We start from the raw sequence: 23,958 nt of genomic DNA, 5'->3' as shown, positions 1-23,958 counted from the left end.
ATATGGAAACGTGTGGGTCTATGTGTCTGGAAAACTAGCAGCTGGGGAAACTTCATTTGATTATTTACTTTTGTGCTGATAAATGATACAATTTTCTTCTCATAGTCCTTCTGTTTCCACTGCCTTGACCTTTAGTGTTTTCATCCTTAAACCTTTATTGAACTGCCCCGGTTTCATATGGAAGGAAGACAGGTTTGCTTCAGTTGGTGTTCTCATTCTCTGTCGAGATCATCATCTCTGCCCTTCTTCAGAATCATCTGGAGTTACTGGGATTGATCATTTCTTAGATGTTCCCAGCTGAAGTTGTATAAAGTTATATTATTCTGCTTCACTTCTCTGGTCTTTGTTTAGGGTTCTGTGGCTTGAATGAAAAGCAACCTTAATGCTCATCTATAGCTGCTATTGTGCTGGAAGGCAGTTAAAAGATAGAGTACTACCATTAAAGTCACTACATTTTCACTGAATTCTGTTTACAAATTGTACCACTGAGCTACTTTGTACCCTTTTATTTCTTTGTCTGTTTCCCTTCCTCTAAGTAGGGTTGATAATGCCCTCTGTAAATTGATTTACAGTTATCATCTGTAGCTCTTATAGGAATGTGGGTTTGTAGAACCTGAACATCATTAACTTTCCCGTGTCAAGGGCCATAATACCTCCAGGACTTTGACAGTGTGTTGCTACTCAAATTCTATATACACCCTGCGGTGTTGATATGTGCTGCTAATTTGCTGTTGCCATGACTAGTTCATTACTTCGCCTGTCCACAGGGAAAAGTGCTTTTCCATCCTTTTCACAGCAGGCAGTACTGATCAGCAAGGAAATGTAGGAGTTCTTGTGGAAGAAGTAGAAAAAGAGCAGGTATCTGCTGACCCGATGTAGTGCGACACAGATACTGCTCCTGTGGAAGAGGCACAAGTGCAGCAGGAGAATCAGCCAGTGAAATGTAGTCAGTAATAGTGGGAGAACAAAGGTGTATTTGCACTTTTGGCAAGTCATCTGGAAGCACCTAACAACCTTCCCTCAACGTTTCTGGTGCATCTGTGTTGCCGTGCAGTGGAAGAATGCATGTTGGGATGCTGCACTGCAGCCACAGCCTCCAGCTGAGACAGTAACCGCTCCTTTATCACCTCTTTATAGATGGACAGGTATCTCTTCTTAGCTGTGTTTTGTACAGCCCAGCCTGACTGAAACACCTATTCATCTGCCCCTCAAAGTCGTGGCATTCACAGATCATGGGCAAGTTGGAGACCCACTCTGTATTTCCTGCATTCCAAAAATGTTTCTTGTTCCTCTTTCTTTAAAATGAAAACAGCTCCTTTTGAGGAGAAACTGGATTCAGTAAAGAGGGCATGAATCAGAATTCTTTCATGTGTACAAATTAAACAAGTAATTATTTGTGGAAGGAAGAGAGGATTTCAGACTCTCTCTTCTTTATCTCTTCTAAAATCCAAGTTCCATTTCACACTTGCGCTTAATGAATTTATGTAGGTTTGTCTTTACATGGGTAAGTATTAGAGTTTCTACTAATAAAAAGAAGAATCCCAAGGAATCCCGTATTCAATAGTAAGTTCTATGATGCTGATATTAAAGGAGGCACACAAGCCCCAAAACTGTCACCAGGGATCCAGAGCACTGACACAATTGACTACAAAATAGGTGCTTCAGGAAGTCTGAAATGCTATGCTGGTACTAGTTGCAGCTGGTATATCAAATTAGGAAGAAAGTAAATTACTGTTGCTCCAGGTAACAGCTGTCCCAGTAATGAAAACTCTGCTACTCTAGAAATACTCTTTAAAACAATCTCATTTTATGATTATTTTTATTTTATGGAAGATTGGTGTTATAACGCCTTGTTAATCATGCTGGCTAAGCCCAGTTTAACTAGGTCATTAAGTTAATTAACAAATTAGCAATGAGATCTTAATGTATTTATGAATTGAAAAATCTTTAGTGGGGGTGTCTCACTAATATTATCCATTTTAAAAGAATATTTATTGAACATTCAGTATCCATTTGAATTCTTACAGAAGAACATCATGCTGATAAGGTTGTGTGTGTGCTGGGACGTAGCTTACTCATGATATCCTAGCATGAAATTCCATTGTGACAAGCATTTGCCATCCCACAACACCAATTCATGCTTCTTGTAAATGTATCGTCAAAATGAAAAATACACACTTTTAAGGCACACATATAGCAAATCAAAAGCTCGTTTTTGCTTAAATATTTTCTTTTGCCTATACTAGATGATTTTTCAAAGCACATTTTGCAGCAACTCAAAACAAGGCCAGCTGGATGCCAGTGAGGGATGAATCTATTCTGAAAGCTTAAAAAAGCATACGACAAGTGAATGCTGAATTCTTTTCATACCCCTCTCAAAAGACTTAGTTTTAGAGTAAAAAAATGTAGCTCTAAATTGGATCTCCTAGCAGCTCAACAAGAATGGCTATTTCCCCATGCAGGTGTGGAAGGTGAGGGTAGGAGCAGGAAGCTCTGTGCATAAAGCCTCTTTCTTTTTCTGCTCTTACTGAGTCAAACTCCCCATTGTTCCTTTAATAGAACAATCTCTACAGGGCATATGGCTGATACAGAGAGACCTGTGCCCTGCTGTGTATGTGGATTTTGGTAGTTTTGTGTTATCTCCTATATGTAAATAAAGTGTGATACTACAGAGTACAGCCCTGCATGCCTTGCATGCCTTGCACACTGTGTTTTCTCAGGCTGCCCCTGCTATGTTCACATAGTCACATATCACCATCAGTGTCTAGGAGGTAGATCTTGCCTCCTGAATGAGATAGGAAAATATAACTTGACTTGGTGCTAGAGAGCAGTAGCCTTCGAGTGCTGTAAGCAATACTTGTAAGAGAATACTCCTCCTGTAAGGCACTTTCCACTGCACTGATTCTGTACAGTAGAATTCTGTAGCAGATGAATCGCCGTTGGAAATCTTGGAAAGAAATGAGATTTTCTTACAAACAACTTCTTGCTGAAAAGAAGTATTTTAATAATCAATTTGTTAATAGAATTAGAAACACAACCTTTCCACAGGCTCAATAATTTGCGTATCTAGAGTATTTTCTGCTCAAATAAGACAAGCAGAAGAAATCACTTTTGGTTTCTGGCTTACTCATTTTTGGCAAATTCATTAGTCAATAAGTGTAATTACCTGTTCATTCTTTCAGTTGGTTTAAGCAAAAACACTCTGTTTATATATTACCTTCCTGAATGAATTGGATTCTTGCAGTACTTGACTTATTGTCCTATGTAAATTAGGCCACATTATCCTTTATTGTTTAATTCAGTTCAATTTATGGTGCAAATATTGCTGGAGTAGGACTTTCACTAACAAACAGTTCCTAATTAGTTCAAGATTAACTGACCTAATTCTAAATAGGTACCAGTGCTCTGTGATCTGATTAACAACAATTTACTTTCTATACCTGCCTTTCAGGTGTAGTTAAAATTAATCTGTCTCTAGATTGTGTGTTTTCTTAAGGTGCCTATTCATAGAAGACATTTACTCAGAGAGTAAAACTGTTTATCAGAACAAACTAAAATTGTGTTCTTTATCATGTCATGTTTATGTTGTCTTTTTACAGAGGCATGAACATCTTTCTCAGTCCTGGTTTCTGTATTTGGAGCAAGTGTCGTAAGATGATGGACTAGAGAAACGTGCCGCAAATCCATGAAACCTTAAAGGCAGACGGCAAACAAAATAGATGATGTTTGATGCACAGGAGGTGTCCAGCCAATGAATGTATTATTATTATTATATAGCCAATCCTGCTCTTATGCCCAGAAAGGGTATATGCAAATTATCTATCATGCCAAAGAAATATATTGTTTAGGAAAACTGTTAAAAAATGCTTCACTTGGTGAATATGACTGCCTTGATCATAATTAGCAGCTACTGCAAATCCAGGTGAATTTAGCCATCAGTAGCTGCAACGTTTGTCAGGGAAAGAAGCCTTACTTCTGTGAATATTACAAAATACATAATCTTCCTGTCAGAGAACAAGTAAATCCTGCACCAATGGAAAGATTTCATAGTATTTTCTATATAACTGAATGGTTATTGTTAAAATTGCAGAAAGAATTATTTGATCAAGTTTATTCCATCTCTTGAGTTTTGAAGCAATCAAATGGTATTGTTTGAGGTTCTGAAATATCAGAGAAAGAGAATTATTTCTACACCAAAAAAAGACTTCTGTTGTTTCTGTTTTGAGATATTTAGTCTGTTAAAACTTAGAAGTGGAAAGAGAACTTACCTAAGTGTGTGAATTGAAACAAATGAAAAACTCTCACTCTTCAGGGGGTTACCTTGCTAGTACTCTGCAGGTCAGTACTCTAATAGTACTAGCAAGCCTCTAATTATTACTGAATTAGATTGGAGACAATGACAGTTTTGCTTTTGACTTTCTTGAGGCCAAGATTTAAGCCTTATGAACACAATTGGGCTTCATGGAGCCTGGACAGATTTTATCCTTGTAAATTTATTTTTCCCCCCCGGACTTCAGGAAGAACAATATGCAGAGGGACTAGGAACAAATTAACACCTCTGTTATTTCACTGAGCATCTCTTATTAGAAAGGGATGGAATACAAACTCACTCAGACACGGCTCTGCGTGCTGCCTGCTTATTCCCTCTTCCAAGGTCTCTTTAGCAGTAACCTTAACATCACCTGTCTTGGGTAAAATGACTCTACGTTCTTCACTTCCTTCTCCATCCCCAATGGCAACAGCAGCAGCAGAGTTGACTATTCTTTCATCTCATCAGTATAAAACAGAAGTGCAGTCACAGCTATAGAAAACAGAGAGATGTTACTACAACCATGCAGTGATTTCTGTTCCAAGTTATAGACCTCTTCAATTTCTCTATCTGTTATATTGTATTCTCTGCCAATTCCTAAGAAATTTTTTCCTTATCTGTTAAAAACATGAGTAAATCTTGCAGGTAAATGCTATAGCTAGAATATAACTTCATGTAAACTCAACACTTTTTTTTTTTTTTTTTAATTTTCTTTCTTTTTTTTTTAATTGCGACAATCCAGAAGATACAATCAGCATTCATATTTATAATTGAACTGCTCCAGTTGAGCAGGAATGATTTAGGCTTGAGCTGTGGAAGGTATTTTTCTTTTGCTGGTTAGTACATAGGTGCAACGTTTTTATTAAAAAGAAGGCATACCAATATTCTTACACACTGCAGCTTAATGGTGTGAAATATGAATGTATCCATAACTTACAATATATACAGAATTTCTGATTTGAATCACTTCTGCATAGTGCCATAAAAATGCTGCTTGCTTTAAATAATCCAAGCCTGAAGTACAAATTCTATCTATCTGGCATGTTACCTGTGTCTTAACAACCTACTTTTATCCCATCCAGAGGTACGGTAGTTAAAAGACCCAGTGAAAGGGAAATTTTCTTCCTTTTGCAAAACTGCCAATTTTTTTTTCTGCAAGTCAGTCTGGAAGAAAATTAAAACTATACTCTATGTCACTTATCTTTATTGTACCAATTTACATGTTTTATTTATTATAGTCTCTAATTTACTACATTTTCATATCATGAATATCACCTCATATACATTCTATTGAAATGACTGGTTGGTTGAAATGATTGGTATTATCTGTGAAGACTCTAATTGCAAATATGACCACTTTGTTATTGCTTCTAAGATCCTGAAATAAAGTTCATATACCTTCTAGCTATATTGATAAAGTTTTGTTCTGTTTCTAAGGGATTCTGGAAGTAATAAATCCTTTATTTCAAGTAGGCCTTCTCCCTCTGCCAGGATGCTCTGACTCTCCACTGTTGGCATTCTCAATACGAAATGGTGTCTTGTTAACATTGCACACATGATGATGCTAGAGGTGACATGCAAGCAGGACTGCCTGGCATATGCTACTAAAGCACTACCCTTCCCTTTCCTGCAGAGTGACTAAATAAACTCATCCACCTCAAAAACATGTTTCTGCTCATCTTTTTGTAGTAATCATTCACTTTTTAATTTGTTGAACCTGCTTACATCAAGGCCACAAAATTTCTTATGTGCTTTTCTAATGTGAAGTAATCACTGCTTGTATTTGACCAATTTCTCATTGGTCTTTGGGACAAAGAACGTAAGCTGATCAGACCAGATATAAGCCTCAATGGGTAATTTTAAAAAGTGCAGAAGCTGCTGTCTATTTATTCCAGCATCACAGGAATTGTGTCTCAATGCTGTAGCAAAAGCACGGCAAGTTACAGTTTCATGCCCAAGGAATATCCAATCTGAAAGCATTTTGAAAGTTTCAGCAAAGTGAAATAAATATACAATATGATGTTTTCCTATGCTTCTTCTGAAAATCAGGAATTTCTATGTCAAAAGGTGATTTCATTAGTACAGCTTTTAAAAATATTGTTCTTAAACACGATTCATGTGACTGTGCTTTCTTGGAATTGAAACATCTGGGCACAGTTCTTTCAGCTTCTTTGCTGTATCTTCCATTGCACAGTATCTTATACACATTAAGCATTTTCCATTTATGACTGCTGGATTATTTTGCATTTTTTGTGTTCTGGTGTGCTTGTTTGCCTGGGGGTTTTGAGCCAATTTAATTTCGGAAAAGATTAAAAATTCAGAAGATATTCTGTTTTGCTCATAAAATTATGTTCCTGTAAATTCCTTCAAAATTATCCCTCTAATATCTGTGTTAAAATTAGTATTTTTCACCTCTGTGATAAAAAATAAGATTTTTTTTTTGTTCCTATTTAGAAAAGATAAGTGGTCAAATAGTTTGTAAGAGTGTGCCTTGTCACGGTGATAGACAGGTTGAGGCAGAATCTTTCTACCCTGTCATTCCCTTCCTGTTGTAGCGTGTCATTATCAAACAAAAAGAGGCACCTTAACTGACAGTGCTTTACAGCAAGTGTGATTTACAGAACATTTTTTTAAATTTTTTTTATTTAACATAAAGTTAAATTTAAATACATAGAAAGGGACTTTTTATATTCATTTGCAATACAGTCACTCAAGAAAGATATATGAAATGGAAAAAAAAAAGAAGAGTTAAGGGAAAGATCAAAAAGAAGAAAGTTTAATCAGCACCAACAGAATTTAATAGGCCTTTGCTATAAAATGCCCCAAGATCAGACTGGAATTGAAGAGCATACAGATATAAATAAAAAATGAAACACCAGAAGATTCATTTGCTACTTAAATTTCCACTCAATGTCAAATAAGCATAAGCTTTTATAATCGGTTTAGAATCTTTGACCTCTCCAAATGCAATGGTCTTAAAGTGATAACTCGTTCAGCATACTTTTCCAACAGAGTGTTTACACAAGAATGAGGAGACGTTACAGATCCAGTCTTTCTTTTCATGCTCTAACTATGGGAAGCTGTTCTTTTAGATTAATGCCAAAGGTCCTGTTAAAAGCACTGCATATTTGTCAGTGATTTTAAAAAAAATATTACCATCTTTGGGATATGCACACAGAAAAGATTTCCGCATAGGTAGACCACTGGGTAACGCAGCAGGACTCTGTATGGTGATCTGCGTCCTTTCATGTCTCTGCTTGTCAGAGAATTGTGGCTTCCTAAAGTAGGGCAAACCTAGTGTAGGGAGTCTTCTGGAAGGCATGCTTCTAGGAGCTCTCCTGGGCCTTTGACTTTCTGGAGAACCTGTCTCTAGATATTTTGCAGAGCTGATTCAGAGAGTCAGAATCAGACTTGGGATCAACTTTGTGTGTGGTCAGGTGCACCATCTCTAAGGACACCAGCTAACCACAGTTTTCTGTGTTACAGACTGCTGTAGGTGGCAACTGGCTTCTTGTCTACCATGCCTTTATGGCTACATACTAGGAGCTATATTTCTGCTCCTTCTTGCTGTTGTGGTGTGGAAATGTATGCTGCTCTACAACTTTTGTCCCTCATACCAGTTTCTGCTTTCTCAGAAGACAAACTCTGACTGGTAGTTTGAGTTTTCTATAATTAATATCAGAAGAGCCAGGCTTACAAAGGCCAGCTTTAACCAGATGGGACAGTATGACATAAAGAGTTCAAGGGAATTCAATTAGCTGTAGACATTTGGGGTGGGGAAGTGGATGCCACCAAGGGAAAGAGTGAGAAGCTGCTCAGAGCCATGATCTTCTTCATTAGTAGATATCATTCCAAAGCCATTGTTTGCCTTGGCGCCCAGGAACTGGCAGCAATCTTTTTATTGTCACTTCAGAAGCACAGTGGAATACAGGACATATGATATGAGGAATCTCACATTTTTATCATGTTGGATTTGGTATTCGAACATGTGTCCTCTGATACTAATGGTACTTTCCATGTAAAGTCCAAGTAGGTAACGTATATAGAATGCGAAAAATAAAACATGATTTTATAGCCCGTAGCTTAAGACATCTATAGATCATATTCACAGAACCTTTAAAAAAATAGATTTTGTCACTTCATGAGCCTAAACACCTCATTTTAGACTGAAAATACTGCTTGCCCACAGCTTTATTTCAGTGACAATTTGCAATATAAAATTCCTGATTATTCTCAACTTTTTGAACAGTGGTTATCTAGTGATTTTCATAAGTATAATTAAGCAATTGATACAAATTATGAACTCTCCTCTAATAGTTGTCTAACAAATTGTATCATAGATTAAGTGTATTTCATGTAAAGGCTTCCTAAGTCTCTACTATCTATTTTTATTATATTTATTCATACAGCATAATTCATATTTTCATTCATTGATCTTTTATATATGTTGTAGAAGGGATACGGTAGGGAACAAAACTCAAAATAATAAATTACTGTCAGTATGTTGCATCTGGAGAGATGCAGAACTTTTTTGATATTCTTACAGTGATTCATGTTTCAAAAGGAAATGCTACCTAAAAAGAGCATCACCCATCTACGCTTTCATTAATTTCAGCAACGCCATTGGGTGTTTTGCAGATCTTGCACAATTAAATAGCAAGAATGTAGTAGTTCATTGTAACATTGTATTATGTTCATTTTGTTTTGAGATAAAAAAGTATCTATTGCCTTGAAAATTAATGCAAGTATCTGCTGCGGAAAGCTGTGATGTTTCTTTCTCTAGACCCCTGTTTTTGGCAAATTCCCTTCCCTCATTTCTCATTTTCAGGCATCAGCATTATGCTCCCACTTAACCACTGGGACCCCAGCCAGGCAGTGGTACAGAAGGAGCGCCAGTGCTTTCATAGGTGTAAATCAAACCCACTCCACTGGTGCCAGCTGAAATGTATTCATTTGTAACAGGTGATATCTTGCACAGACTCCTTTGAACCAGAAGATAGTTTACTACAGATTTCAAGTGAAAAGAATGGAAAAAGCCACAGCTGTGTGTGAGGATACATGGCACAACCTCACCTTTCACATCTGATGCATTAAGGTCTTTGGACTGTGAGGGTTTCAGATTCAATCCCACGCTCTCTTCCTGTTAAATACATTGAAAAATTAGGAAATTTTAAAAATTCAATGAGATGGTGAAATAATTTTCCACCGAGCTGTCATCAGCAGCTGCACACTTTGTTGTACATGATATTGCTTCAGCAGGATGTATAAAATTGGAGAAAGAAGAAATTGGAAGTTGGTAAATTTCCTCAGATTTAGACTTCTGTTGTTGTCTAATGGCCAATACTGGAATTTGTTGTTGGCACTTGTGATTACATTGTTACTTTACCACGGTAATACCCAGCGGCCTCAGCAGATTCATGACCCCATCAGCTGTTACCATTCTGTGGAACATTTCTCTCAGATGGAATTCCTCATAACTGCAGCCTAAAGCCTATCAACGTGCGTACACGGAGCACATCATAACATGGAGCTACATGAGCTCAGTAATAATAATTTAATTTAAAAATTGTTTGCAATTTTGATTCTTACATTAAAGTTTAAGAGAGGGGAACAGGATGCAGTGTTTGTCTATGCATCAACTCCAGCTGAAATCATGATGTAAACATCATCCTAAGAAATATAAGGAGCTTATAATTTACATATATAATTGGTTTTATAATCAGATTATAATGGTATTGTATTGATAGATTGTTACTCTTTTAATGTTTTTATTCATTTAATATTTTGCTAGTGCATAATTCTTTCATTTTTTTTCCCAGTCTATAGGCACTCACCGTTTATGGAAGAAAAAATTTTTTTTTTTGGAATGTACTTTTTGCAAATATTATTACTAAATTCTACAAAAAATGTTTTAGAGCAGAATTAGAAAAACAGCAACCCCTGACTCTTCACCTCAGTGATATTGATAGGGATGAGGACTCATTTGAACTGATCAGGTCAGGTAGTGTTTTTATTCCTACCTAATGACTTGTTTGCCATCATATTATTAACTGGCAACCACACTCATTATTGGAAAAGTCTGATCTGACTCAGTATGCTTAAACTAAATTCCCATGACAGAAGGAGATAATGTTTTATTTAATTGGATAATTGGTGTTTTAATTTAAATAAAGCTCAGCTTTATTTGCCAAACAGGATTCATTAGAAAAAGAGTAGAAAACCTTTCTATTTAATTCCTCTTGAATAAGAAAGTATTCTAATTTAATCTGGACAGTGTAGAAAAGACACTTCAAAATGCAGAACCATGTTGTCTATTTCCATTTTCATAAAAATTAAAAGAATGCCAATTCTTGGAAGTAGGTATTTTACTAATCAAAGGAAAAGAAACCATAGCAATACATCCCTAAGAAAATTAGTCATGGTGATAGAATACATGCAGCTTGCTACTTCAATTTTTTTTTTTAATCCTTGTTTTATCTTGATACATACATACTTTAATTGATTTTATTAATTATTGTATTAAATTCTTATAGCACTAATAAAGCCTGGTCATGGATGGGGGTCTCTTGAAAGCCAGTATAAGACACCCCTTCCTACTGAAAAGAATTTTCAGTCTTAAAAAGAAACAAAAGCATCTTTTCCAGGTGACCTTGAAAAAAATGTCTTTTTTTTTCATCTTTCTTTAACCTCACAATTTTTCAGTTGGACTTGGCTATCTTCTATGATTCTATGATTTTAGTTGATATTTCTTTCCATATGCCTACTTTGTGGATTGCTGTCCATTTGACCTGTTTTGTGTTAGTGTCCTAACTCCTCCCAACACAAACATAGGTTCGCAGTCTTGTCTGATCAATGTTTGGTAACTGAATGTTCAGAAGATGGCCTAGGTAGTCAAATTTTTAGGATCAAGAAACACTTGCACTGTGCTTTGAGCGCATTTTGCCTAGTCCCTAAATGTCCCCTGGAGGGAGATGGGGGAGGGTGTGATAGAGGGGAGGAAGAAAAAAATATTTTGTTGGATTTGATTAACAGCAATTTCATTGATTTTATTACTCAGTTTCCAGAATTAAAGTCTCCAACACAGACACCCCTTGCCCCCTTTACCTCAAGAAAAATTTAAACTTTTATGTATTTTTAGAGGCAAGAAAAAAGATGTGTTTGTAAAAAAGCACTGCACTAAAATCTAATTATCAGTTTTTAGAAAGAACTATGAAACCCATGTATACCATAGAGTTCTTGCCAATAGAAAATATGTGTACAATAAATATATTTTTAAAGTGCGGTATTCCCAGTAGGGTCTTTGTACGTGATTAGTAACAATGGTTTACCTATACTCTTTTAAACCCTCTTTTCCAGTAAGTGTGCACCCCTGTTCCAACACACAGACTTTTGCATTGGAGGATAGCCAAAATAGCTCTGCTTTTATCTATGTTTTCCATAATGACCATTTTTCTTTCTTAAGTTCAGGTTGTCATTCCATATTTGCAATTTTAGGTAGTACTGGAGCTGACTGGCTATTTTGACATTGCATATTTTACCCAGGAAAGGGTAGGGGTAGGACCTGGTGGCTACAAAGCCAATGAAGGTACTAGTAAGTAGATACAGGCACAGGAAATAATGGAATAAGGTACTAAAATATATATTCCATAATGAAAAATGTCAAGATATAGATATGGATGCATAACTTATACCGCTGTGCTTGCAAGGAAGGGTTAGTATCTTGGAATATTTAGCAGTGTTTTCAGTCCAGATATGTACTGCAATAGAGCATTTAAATTGATCTACTAGCAATAAGTAAACTAAAGATTGAATTTTGGTTTCAGCCTATGAAATTATCAATGGAAGAAGACTTAGGATTTCATACTATATATCACAGGGTGAATATATCTGTTTAGGGATGCTAAACATTTCTTGACATTTAAAACTTTTTTACTTGTTCCTCTTTTTCTATTTTTTTAATTATTATAGATGGGAAATTCAGAAAGGGAACCAATCAATCCATAAAACAATTTGTCTGCAATGCTATGAAATTAAGATCACAGCAATCCTAGTGAAAGTCGTAGCCCTTGTTCTCATCCTTTATGAGGGTATCATAAAATCACGGAGTATCCTGAGTCCTAAGGGACCCTTAAGGATCGTCAAATCCAACTTCTGGCTCCACACCGGGCCAACCAAGTCAGAGCATGTGCCTGAGTGCATAGTCCAGAGGCTTTTTGAGCTCAGTCAAGCTTGGTGCTGTGAACGCTTCCCTGAGGAGCCTTTTCCAGTGCCCGACCACCCTCTTGGTAAAGAACCTCTTCCTATAACATCCAACCTAAACCTCCCCTGTCGCAGCTTCATATCGTTCTCTTGGGTTCTATCACTGGTCACTAAAGAGAGGAGATCGGTGCCTGCTCCTTCGCTCCCCCTCATCAGGAAGCCATAGACCATGATGAGGTCTGTCCTCAGCCTCCTTTTCTCTGGGCTGAACAAACCAAGGATATAGGGATTACTTCTTTTTAAGGCTAGATTATCATGTAGTTTAAGTTTCTTTTTCTTATAATTTCTTTACCTGTATCTGTGAATTTACAAATTCGACTTTCCATTCATTGTAAGTTTATTAATACAAGTTGTTGAAGTGTTTATGAAAAGAGAATATGAACAGCTGAGGATGAGATGTATAGGATTTTCTGAAGAGCAAATCCGAAGGAACAAAGACTTCTGATCCATACCACTGCCACATTGAATTTAGCTAGGAGTATGCATCAGTTCTTGAATTGCATTTGCTAATGCATTTCTTGATCTTTTATGTTGTTTCATATGTAATATCAAATAATGTGTGCAGGTCTATGAATTTTTGAAGTGACACAGAGTTTATAACACGAGTTATTGAAGCAGTAAGGTCTTACTTTATTGCTAAAATACAAATAGTCATACTGCTTGTTAGGAATTGGACATAGCTGCCTGAAGAACTGAATAAATAATTTCTCCCAGATGTGCTTGTAGTGAGTTGTTACCAAGTTTTTCATCCTCTCTGAAGCTAACTAGCTTTCAGCTAGTTATAGGCTGAAGCAGATTGCTAGATCACATGGCCTTGTAGACTGACTCAGTCTGGCATCTGGTATTGGATATGATTCAAGAAGACTGCCAAAGTTTCTGCATAGATTTATGCAATGCATTTCACAATAGTCTCCATCTTACTACCCATACTTGATGTTTTTATCAGTCATTTCCTTTGCCATATGTGTTATTGTTTGCACACATTAGCGAGAATTATGGGATGATACGTCTATCTGCCATCACAAAAAAAATCTGTGATTTTCCTTACTAACAGAGTTTGCTGCAAGAAATCATTAATTTTACACTTGCGGCAGATTTGCCCAAAGATCTGACACTGTGTTACTTATATAGTGAGAGTAACAGCACAGATTTGAGTAAAAGTAAAGATGAATCCCTCACATTTCCAAATCTTTGTGGTGTTTTTAATATTCAGAATTTACAGACAAAACATAACTGTAAGAAAAAATCCATGGGAATATAAGAATTCATACCACCCTGGTGCAGTAAATTCAAGTAATTCTGAAATATAAATACACTGGGGAGGGTGGAGGGTGTTTTAGGTCAGATTTGAGCAGTAGTTCTCTTGCTCTCCAGTTTAGCATAAATACCAGAAGAGCAAGAATTGGAAAATAGCCACAAGCAAGAAGAAGAAATGGGATACAAACCTAATACTATTGCTGGACAGAGCGTCAGCAAAACTAGTCTTTTACAAATCTGTATGTTTTTCAGGACAAAAAATGAAATGTCTTTTCTTCCAGTGCAATACAGCTTGTAACACATAAATCTGAGACGCACTCAGAGGCACTTTTTCTTTACCCTAAACTGCTTCCTGGAAAATTTCAGGCATTGAAAGTCAGGATTATTTTCTAGTATTGTGCAAGTCCAGCTAATGCTCATTCCTCTCTCTCCATCCTTGTGTCTGAATGTCAGTATTGCATGCCTTTGATTGTTGGATAATTTAGTTAATGTTAAATTAAATAAATCAACTATTCCCCTACAGTAATTAGACACTTTGTAATGTTTAATTGCACCACAAACTGCAAAGCTCAATGTGGGTTACAAATAAGCATGCATTAGCCCATTGTGTAGCAATGGCATCTAGGAAGCCTATATTGAAATCAGCAGATTTGTGCGATTTGATGAATAAATACGAAACGACAGATACCAGCTAATGCAAAGCCATACAGCTCTGTGTAAATCAGTGGAGTGGTTCCTAGGTTATACTAGCTGAGTGATATTTGTGAAGCACAGTAAACACTTCTATAACTGTAGAATTGCTAATGCTGCCAGTTATAAAGCTTTTTCGCTCCAATACATTTGAAAAAAAGCTATGTTTGCACTTGCAGTTGTATTTCACTCTTACTTTCTCTTAGGAGCCCTTGTTTTGCTTTTTTCTTGTTATACTTATTACCTATTCTCCAGCTAGGGGAAGCAACTATCATTATTTCCCTCTAATCCAGGCGCTTGGATGACGCTTGCAATGCAGCCTGATTTGTTACTAGTTGAACATAAACCCTTCAGCTGGCAATAAGAAATTCATTCAACCATCTCGGCTTTAGTGCCAAATCTGATGACAGGAGAGGGGAGTAGAGACAATATTCTTGGCATGCTTCCCTGTTTACAAATCCCTGCTTCAAAACCACATTCCTTTGCTCTGTGGTAGTCTGACTGTATGGAACAAGGTAAACTTCACAGTGAAGGCCAGACCTATTTTATTTAATACAGGGGCACGAATAAGAGAACGGTTTGGTTCTCTCTATAAAGTCCTCACATTTTTTTCTTTGAGCTTTCTCATAATTTCTTTTTTTTTTCTTTTTTCTTTTCTCACTCCATGTGTGTTTGTAAGCCTCTATATGATAATGGAAGAAAAATACTAAGCTTTAACTGAGCAAGGTATAATGGAACTGCAGGAAGCTTGTGAGCCACTTAAATTAAAATGATGAGGAAGAAATAGACATTAATTATCTCAGGCTGCATTATCTTTTCATTTTGCAAGCAAGGAAATATTTAACACCCCAGGAGGAAAAGAATTAACTTCCTTTGAATCTTTCCACAGTGAACCACTGCTCAAGGAGCAAAATGCGCTATTTCGGACTGGAGAGATAATTTAAAATCGCATGCAGGGAACAGATAGATGAAAGATCAGAATCTAGTATATTCACTGAGCAGGAATGATGAGATGAAAAAGTAGACAAAGAAGAGACTATGTTCATGTTCGCTCTGTCCCACAAACCATGACCTCCTCCACAGTCACAAGGACCTATTTTCAATTTCAAGGCAATAGCTATAAATGTTAATAATTGCCTTTACCTCTTTCCCTGTAGCTTAGCTTCTTGCCCCATTACCAAAACCATTTAGTTTCTCAGTAATTTATTTTCTACATAATCTCCTTTCATGTCCCGTGTTTCCTCTATTGTGTTTCACCTTGGGCAGTACATCATGTAAATAAAGCCTATATCCATAATCGCTTTACTATACTGCTTAAGGGAATTCATTCTTGAAAACTCCATTCCAACCTGTGTCCATTATAGTAGATCTCTTTAGTCCTCGTTAGATGGGACAAGCGGCAGAATATTTTAAAAGCTGTTTCAGCATCAGTGATGTAACCTTGAGTGTCTATTCAAAACTTTTAGATGTATTTAAGAGATAAGCATAAAACATGTAAAAGCACCTGAGAAAGATGTTCATCATGCTGTATTCCAATTTTAAATATTCCTGCATTTGAAATAGTGGTGAAGGACACATTTTAGTACTACAAACACTGATCAAATGGATAAAAACTCCCAAAAATTTATATTCAAGGTTTTTGGGGTTTTTTGTTTTTTGGTTTTTTTTTTTTTTTTTCCAAAATAGAAATGGAGATTTAACATGCTAATAATCTGGAAAATGTGTGTATTGGTATTTAAGGCAGAAGTAATTGAATTAAGGCAGAAATTATTTAGTTGTGTATTCTTCCCATAAGGAAGAGAACTCTGAGCTTCACACTGCCATTTGAGTGTCTCAGAAAGGACAGAAACAAATAATCAAGTAGTTTTGTAAAAGGTAGTATTTTTAGTTCTGATTAACATTTACTGTAAGTAAGAGGTATATATTGTCTTTTTTAAACCAGGTTTGAGTTTATGCTCAGCATTCCATCAAGCTCCTCTGTGTGAATAATAAATCTGATACTTCCCTTCTACATTCCTGAAAGCCAAATGCCTGTGAAAGCTTTTGATACTCTTTGATATAATCTCATGTTTTCCATCCTTGGTCTTAAATTTTAGTTTATAAAAAAACTGAAGCTGTGTTTCATTGCAATTTTAGTAGTAAACAGTATTCATGGCAGAAAGCAAGTAGACTGAAATGCTTTCTCTGCTGGGTACTAGATGGGGTAAAAATATGAGATTACATGCTACCCACATTTTTTCCATGCATTTAGGGGCAGTTAACGTCTTATGAAATTGGTTCCTCTAATGACTTTTATTACATAAGAGAAAAAAATGTAAAAATAGTAATTGTCTTCCAACCTAGAAGTAAAGTCATTAATGCTCTTTTCCTCCTCTTTTTTTTTTTTTTTTTTTTTTCTTTCTTCTTTTTGTTCTCAAGCTTCATTCTGACTTGGACAAGGGAGTGGGCACTGTTAAGTATACCCTTTCCGGAGATGGTGCCGGCACAGTTTTTACCATTGATGAGACCACAGGGGACATTCATGCCATAAGGAGCCTAGATCGAGAAGAAAAACCTTTCTACACTCTCCGGGCTCAGGCTGTGGATGTTGACACCAAGAAACCACTAGAGCCTGAATCAGAGTTCATCATTAAAGTTCAGGACATTAATGATAATGAGCCAAAGTTCCTGGATGGGCCTTATGTTGCCAGTGTCCCAGAAATGTCTCCAGTGGGTGAGTAAGAAGCTTTAAATGCTTGATAACTAATTGCATATTATTTAATTGTTTCAATGTGCATTTCCTGCTGAGGGAAAAAAAAAAAAAGAAGGCTGAAATGAAAATATAAGTTCTGAAAATTATTATTAGAAATATCTCACTCTGTGATTAGAAATGTACAGTTTATGAGGGTTCTGTTGTAGCTTTATTTGCCTCATTCTCCTGCAAAAAGAGTGCCTGTGACTTTAAGTATGTGAGTACAAGATAGTCAAGGCAGGTTTTGTGTGCCCACAAACCTGTTATTTCACATGATGAGATATGTTCCCCTCTCTTCCTCATTTACCTTGACTGCTGTTCAGAATTAGATGATAGACAGCATCTTGCCATTTATTTGTCTTTGTGGCAGTTAAACTCCAATAGCACTTGTGTGATCTCCTCTTATGGATTAGGGAAAAACTCTTTATTCGAGTCCTGCTACTCTGTGGGTGCTGAAGGTAACGACTGCCCTGACCTGGGGCTCCATAGTGCAAGAATGGGAGTCAAAGAGTCTCAGCAAGACTGGCCCAAAGTCTCAAAAGCCTAATGTCTTGAAGGTATTATATTCTTCTCTCAAAAAAGGAGGGGACTGACAAGAAACATTGTAAGTTTTCAAAAAGCTATTGTACAGGGGAAAGACTAATTTTCTTTCCAAGTAAAGGTGGGCTGTGTTAAGGATTGAAGAATTTTCACACCATGGTAGATATTTACTGGGAAAGACATAAAGTTCATTGATCCTGCTTTGGAGCAGGAGAGAAGGCTAAATGGGCCCTTTGGGTCTCTGCCTGATGGCTGATTCTGCAGTGGTCCTGCGCAGTGTGCTTGCAACACAATCACACCGTTTGTGTCCTCTGCCAGATGGCACTTCAGGCTTCCCCGTGGGCACCAGAAATTAATTTGTCCTGGGCTGGGAGGACTTTAACTTTAGTTTATTGTCATTTTCTCTACTAAGATGTCTTTTCCCAGTACTTCACAAGTGAGTACTAGTCATTGAATACTCCCTTGTAGTTGATAACAGTTTGGGAAGTTTTCTGCCTCTGAAATGTGCAGGGGTATCCCTTTGCCCTTTCAGCAATGCAGCTCAGATGGTGATGATTTGAAAGACAATCTGGGAGGCAACTGCCTATCTAAACAAGTTACTATATGGGTTTAATGAGGTAGTATTGTAAATTTTGTGATAAATGGTGGTAGAACGTGATAAACATGCAGATAAACGTGATTAACATGCAGAGACCATGTTAATCTCATAGAAGTATAGAGATGAGTTCACTATAGAAGTGCATCTATAGGTTCACTATATGTGCACACTATTGTTGTTTCCCCTATAGAGAAGCCTATTAATATTACTTAGTTACATGATTTATAGATGCAAAAACATTTGCTATATTTCCAAGTCTATTTCTGCAGAAAGCTCAGAATAAAATTTTCTCACCAGTGAATGTATTGTGAGTTGTTAAATTGGTTTTAAGACTTGATCAGAGACAAATGAGCAAAAGAATAATGAATGATGCTATTTACACAGTGAAATGCAGTGCATTTTCTCACTCTGTTGCTCTTCCTGCATCGTCCTTTCTTATTTTCTTAAATATGTATGCGCAGCAGCAGACAAAATGCTAATGATGGTTTTATTTCATGGAAACCCTCTTCAAAGTGTGCCATGCATTGTGGCTTTTACATCAACTGTGTCTTGTAAACGCTGTGTCATGCATACAGTATTTTAAAAGAAATGCTCTTCAATTTATTCGGTTTTGTAAGAACATCAGGAGATGCTCTGGCAAAAATGCGTCTTCTTGATCTTGGCTTTATTCAGTCATATTCACTACCTCTGGAAGATTTATTAATAAGTATTTTATTTTCCTCTGTAAGAAAAATAAAAGATGAAAGAAAATTGATCAGAAAAATCTAGGCAAGGAAGTAGTGCCCTAAATGGAAGCCTAAACACCAATTAGTGGTTACTAAAGCAGATAGCAATTTTTTGCTGTTGGGTTGTCTTGCAGCAAAAATATCCAGAAATGCCTTCTGTTGCCTGGGATGTGCCAGGGGTTGGCACCGTCTTCAATGTAGGTCTCTCCACTGTTTTGCTCTCTCTTATCCATGCTTCTGCTGCGTTATGCAAGCACAGATTTCCCAGAGGATCTAAAACCACTGCACCCTATCATCAGTACTATTTAGTTGCACCTATAGAGATGCCCAGACCTACCAGTGCCTGAGGCTGACATTGAAAATCACTTTGACTTTTTAGCTGGTGCAGCATATGGTTGCCTTGGCTTAGGCAAAACCCCCGATAAAATCTTTTCTCACTTTTTTTTTTCTTTTTTTCTTTACCTTTTATTTTTTTTTTACATTTAATTTTCTAGTTACCATTTATCAATTCCCAGATATCCTGAACTTCACATACTAGATTTTTGGAACAGTATTTATTATGAACTGCACTCATGCACGCTCTTTCTGTTGTGGGAAATGCACACCAGCATGGCATTTTTTTCCTCTTACTAGTCATTGCTGTGAGACCGGCAAGCTTTTGTGGCTAGATATTCACCATCTTTTATTGTTGCATGACACTTGCATGCAAGGTTTACTCAATTTGGTAGCTTATCTTAAGGCTTTTGGTAGTAAGGAGGAAGATACGGATGCCAGTTTCTCTCCCTGCAGAGAAACTCAGCAGATGTAGTCCAAAGACAGCGCAGAAGGAACATTTTAAGAACAGAGATTACTGTGTCCTACACCTAAGAAGAGACTTAAAAAAGCTTAAGGGCTGAACTTCTAATATATTTATTTCTGATATTGTATTGGTTTTATCAATATTATTATTTGAAAACAGTGGTTTGATTTAATAAGAGTTCTGAAATGTAGAACAAACTTCAATGAAATGAAAATTTAAGTGTGAGGACTGAGATGGGGGTTGTTATTTCCCCATTTACAAGTTACTATTAGCATATGTTGTCCTTAAGTATAGTTTAATTAACTGTGTTGTTGCTTCTGGCAACTGTGCCAGCTTCTGCTGCAATATAGCTCATATAAGCATGCAGATATATGGTGAGTTTAAACCAAGGTTTCTCCTCATTAAAACTATCAGTCGAGATGACTGAGAGTAGAGGCATACCAGTCTTAAACACATTCAGGGAAAAATCTTATTATGTATTTTTATACAATTACACATAAAAATGTGCACAGAAATGTATCTGCATTTCTCAGGCATCTCTTTCACTGAATATGCTGATTTTAATTGACCACATGTGTACATGTGACAAATTTATAACTTATACTGTCACAGTCTCCTAATTGTTTTCTAAGATCTTTCCATTATTCCTCTATGCTTACACACAGGCTAGCAAGGGCTGCACTAAACCCATCTAGTTCCATAACATATAGATTCCATATGTTCTTTCCTAGGCAATTTCATTTCATACCTTTCTGCTAGATTAACTCTATATTGCTTAGGGGGCTCTACAATTTCCAGATCACCATGCCAATTATTCTGCCTTTTTGGTTATTAATTAATGAGTAATGGAATAAGCTCACATTAAATAGCTATATTACTGATTAGTCTTGAATATTTTATTTCAAACTGCCTAATTTGTAGCACTGTGTTGTAACACTAAAATGGTCAATGATACTAGAGAGTTGACATCAGGTTATTTTTACTAGCTATCCTCCTTTATGCAAGGCAGCTACTTGAAGAGTGTTGCATACTTGCTTCCTATGGTATTGAGAGCCTAAAAATAGTCTCTATAAGCAGTTTTCATTCTGAAGTGAATATTTAGTTGGCTTATATTTAAATATTGGCTTATATTTAAACATTGACAAAATGTCTTGCATTCACAAATGGAACATACGCTTAATATATCAATCTCTGTAGTTTCACGTGAAAGGATTATTACAGTGTGTAGAAAACTAACCTTATGAACTGGTGGGTAGGGAACTGAATTTGGGTTGGGCACAGCTTAGTGCCATGTGCCTGAGTTTAGCCTGAAGCTTACATTGACCAGTGGCTGGGGAAGGAAGGACTATAAAGCAATGGAGCAAATACTGAGCAATCCTTCTCTTGATATAGATTCCTAGCTCCTGGCAATATATTTTTAAGGACTTCCGAAAGTGTACCCATGCTGCTGTGGAAGGTATTACTTTGGGAATCTGTAGAGGCCAGAGAGGTCTTTGAATGGTGTTACATGGGGTCATGGGGAGATAAGTGACAGTATGATCTGTCAGCCCCTGTCTGCAGCCCCTCCAGCTCCACCCTGGTCTCCAGGTGTTAACTTGATAACACTTTCAAGTCCTTAGACACAATGATTGGAATTAGACGTCATACTCAAGATACAAATATCTCACATATTCTTGTTTATTCTCCAGTCTAATAATTCACATCAATCATTTTCCCTTTTTTGTCCTCTGTTGACCATTATGATGAAAACTTTGCTGGATTTTCCATACTGATCCCAAGATCAAGAATTAAGAGGTAACTGAGCTACCACCCACTCCTGTGAAAGTACTGATAAGGGTTTTTTTTCCTGTATTTCTTACTTTGTATTTTTCAATGTGAACTTCACTGTCCCCAGTTACTTGTTACCTTTAGATTCCCCTGTAACACTTTGCAGTCAAGCTTTCATTTTGTCAAGCTGTCACCTGCTTATATATTCTCTTTTACTGGTAATCTACGAGTTCAGATCCAAGCAAAATGCCACTGGCAACCCCCTTTTGCTGGCAATTTATTCCTACCATTTGATTTCTATACTTTATTTGGATGGTATCTCAGAAAAGGCAGCTTTCTTTTTTCCTTCCCCTTCCCTTCCCTTCCCTTCCCTTCCCTTCCCTTCCCTTCCCTTCCCTTCCCTTCCCTTCCCTTCCCTTCCCTTCCCTTCCCTTCCCTTCCCTTCCCTTCCCTTCCCTTCCCTTCCCTTCCCTTCCCTTCCCTTCCCTTCCCTTCCCTTCCCTTCCCTTCCCTTCCCTTCCCTTCCCTTCCCTTCCCTTCCCTTCCCACACTGATTCACCTAATAGTTTTAACAGGTTTTCCGAGAAGCAGCTTCCCTTTGCCCTTTATTACAAAGTCTACAAATTCATAGGTGCCTACAAGAAAGCTGAGGAAGAACTGTTCACAAGGGCATGTAGCAGTAGGATGAGGGATATTGGTTTTAAACTAGAGCAGGGTAGATGTAGGTTGGATATTCAGAAAAAATCTGAGGGTGGTAGATCACAGGAAGAGGTTGCCCAGAGAGGTAGTGGAGGCCCCATCCATCCCTGGAAATATTCAAGGTCAGGCTTGATGGGGCTCTGAGCTACCTGATCTAGTGAAGATGTACCTGCTTCCTGCAGGGGGGTTGGACTGTATGACCTTTAAAGGTCCTTTCCAACCCAACACATTGTATGATTCTATGATTCTATCCATCTCCTGGGTCAGACCCAGTTCCCTAGGTCATGCAGACCACTTTATAGAAAACTTGATGTCCCATCACTGCCTTTCAGTTCTTCTTCCTGGTGCTATGTCAAAAAGTTTACCTATCACAGTAGACATTTCAGTGGTTTCTCACTTCAAACTGCTTTGTTAATGACAATTTTGGGGTTTTGATTCATTATTTTAATTGTGAAAAGAAACAGCTACTGCACTGGTCATCAGACAAAGTTTTATAGCCACGGTAGAGAATGGTGAGTTTTAAAGGAAGAAAAGGAAAGGCAGATAATGGCTGCTTAGCCTTTTGTCTCCTTTTGTCAAGAATTTTTTCCTATGTATAAAGGACATTACACAAAAATCCAAACACCTCAAAAACAACCAATACCACACTGAGATATTGGAAGAAAATTACAAGTAGGCAGTAAATGCTTTTGAAACAAGAGTGTTTCTTGACATTATGATAGATCACTAGGCAACCTAGACAGCTTCAACTACTAAGAAAACTCTTACAGACAAAAACCCTTTTAGAAGGGAGGAAGAAAACAATGCAGAGAATCGAGGCTTGCTTGGTTAAAGGATTGTGGCTATTGTCGTACTCACTGTGAATTTCATTTCACACTCCCTGGTTGCTGGAAATTGTCTGCAAAACAAGGAGATTTGGCAAATGCTATTAGGTGGGAGAATCTGTGTAAAATGAAAGGTGTGACAGGCAGGGCTCTACAAATATGCACATAGCAAAATGCCTGAGAAGCTTTTGCTGTTAAAAAGGTGAGATGCTGAATAAATGTTTTCTGATAGCTGGTTTCACAGTCCCAAAATGTCAGTGTCAGTGTCGAATTCACGTGAAGCATCTGTGTCTTACTTCATGTATATCCAGACCTACTTTGGTTTGGTTAACTTGAAGTGGGCAAAGCTAAAAACTCGTATCATGGGAGAGAAAGCTATTATGTTCTTATTCACATGCTGACTTTACTCCAGCTCCACAGTATAAATCAAATAGCATTTTGTATTTCATCACACCCAAGTCTTTTGATGCAGACCACTCCATTAATTCTTTCATTATTAAAATTAAACTGTTTGGTTTTGATATAAATGTGTAAATGTATAGGCCTTACTATTTGGTTTTTTAGTATATAAGGAGAAGCTTTGTCATTATTGGTACTGCCTTCAGGTTTGCTCAATCATCTTTACATTGAAGATACTTTGCATTAGAATTATTTTTTGTCAATGGTGCTATTGCTGGGGGGAAGGTATTGGCATGTTTTAGTGTAGTATTGAGACATAGGAATTGTTTTTATATAGGCACATAGCATCTCTAAACATAAA

The 23,958-nt window shown here is 37.0% G+C and overlaps 1 protein-coding gene across 2 annotated transcripts in view; it reads left to right on the top strand.

The window, feature by feature from the left end:
* The window catches only part of CDH12 (cadherin 12), a gene marked incomplete at both ends in the record, with an annotated part of 159,268 nt that overhangs the window by 21,866 nt on the left and 113,444 nt on the right, over positions 1–23,958 (top strand). For both annotated transcript variants that reach the window (XM_084280128.1, XM_084280127.1), the window contains one exon: positions 16,934–17,228. In XM_084280128.1, the coding sequence (XP_084136254.1) occupies positions 16,934–17,228 (295 nt within the window). The remainder of the gene's footprint in view (positions 1–16,933; positions 17,229–23,958) is intronic.

This window comes from Gallinula chloropus (genome assembly GCF_964237585.1).
Source record: "Gallinula chloropus genome assembly, chromosome: 2".
Taxonomy (NCBI): Eukaryota; Metazoa; Chordata; class Aves; order Gruiformes; family Rallidae; genus Gallinula; species Gallinula chloropus.
The sequence above is the reverse complement of the archived record's forward strand: the minus strand, read 5'-3'. Positions and strand labels throughout refer to the sequence as shown.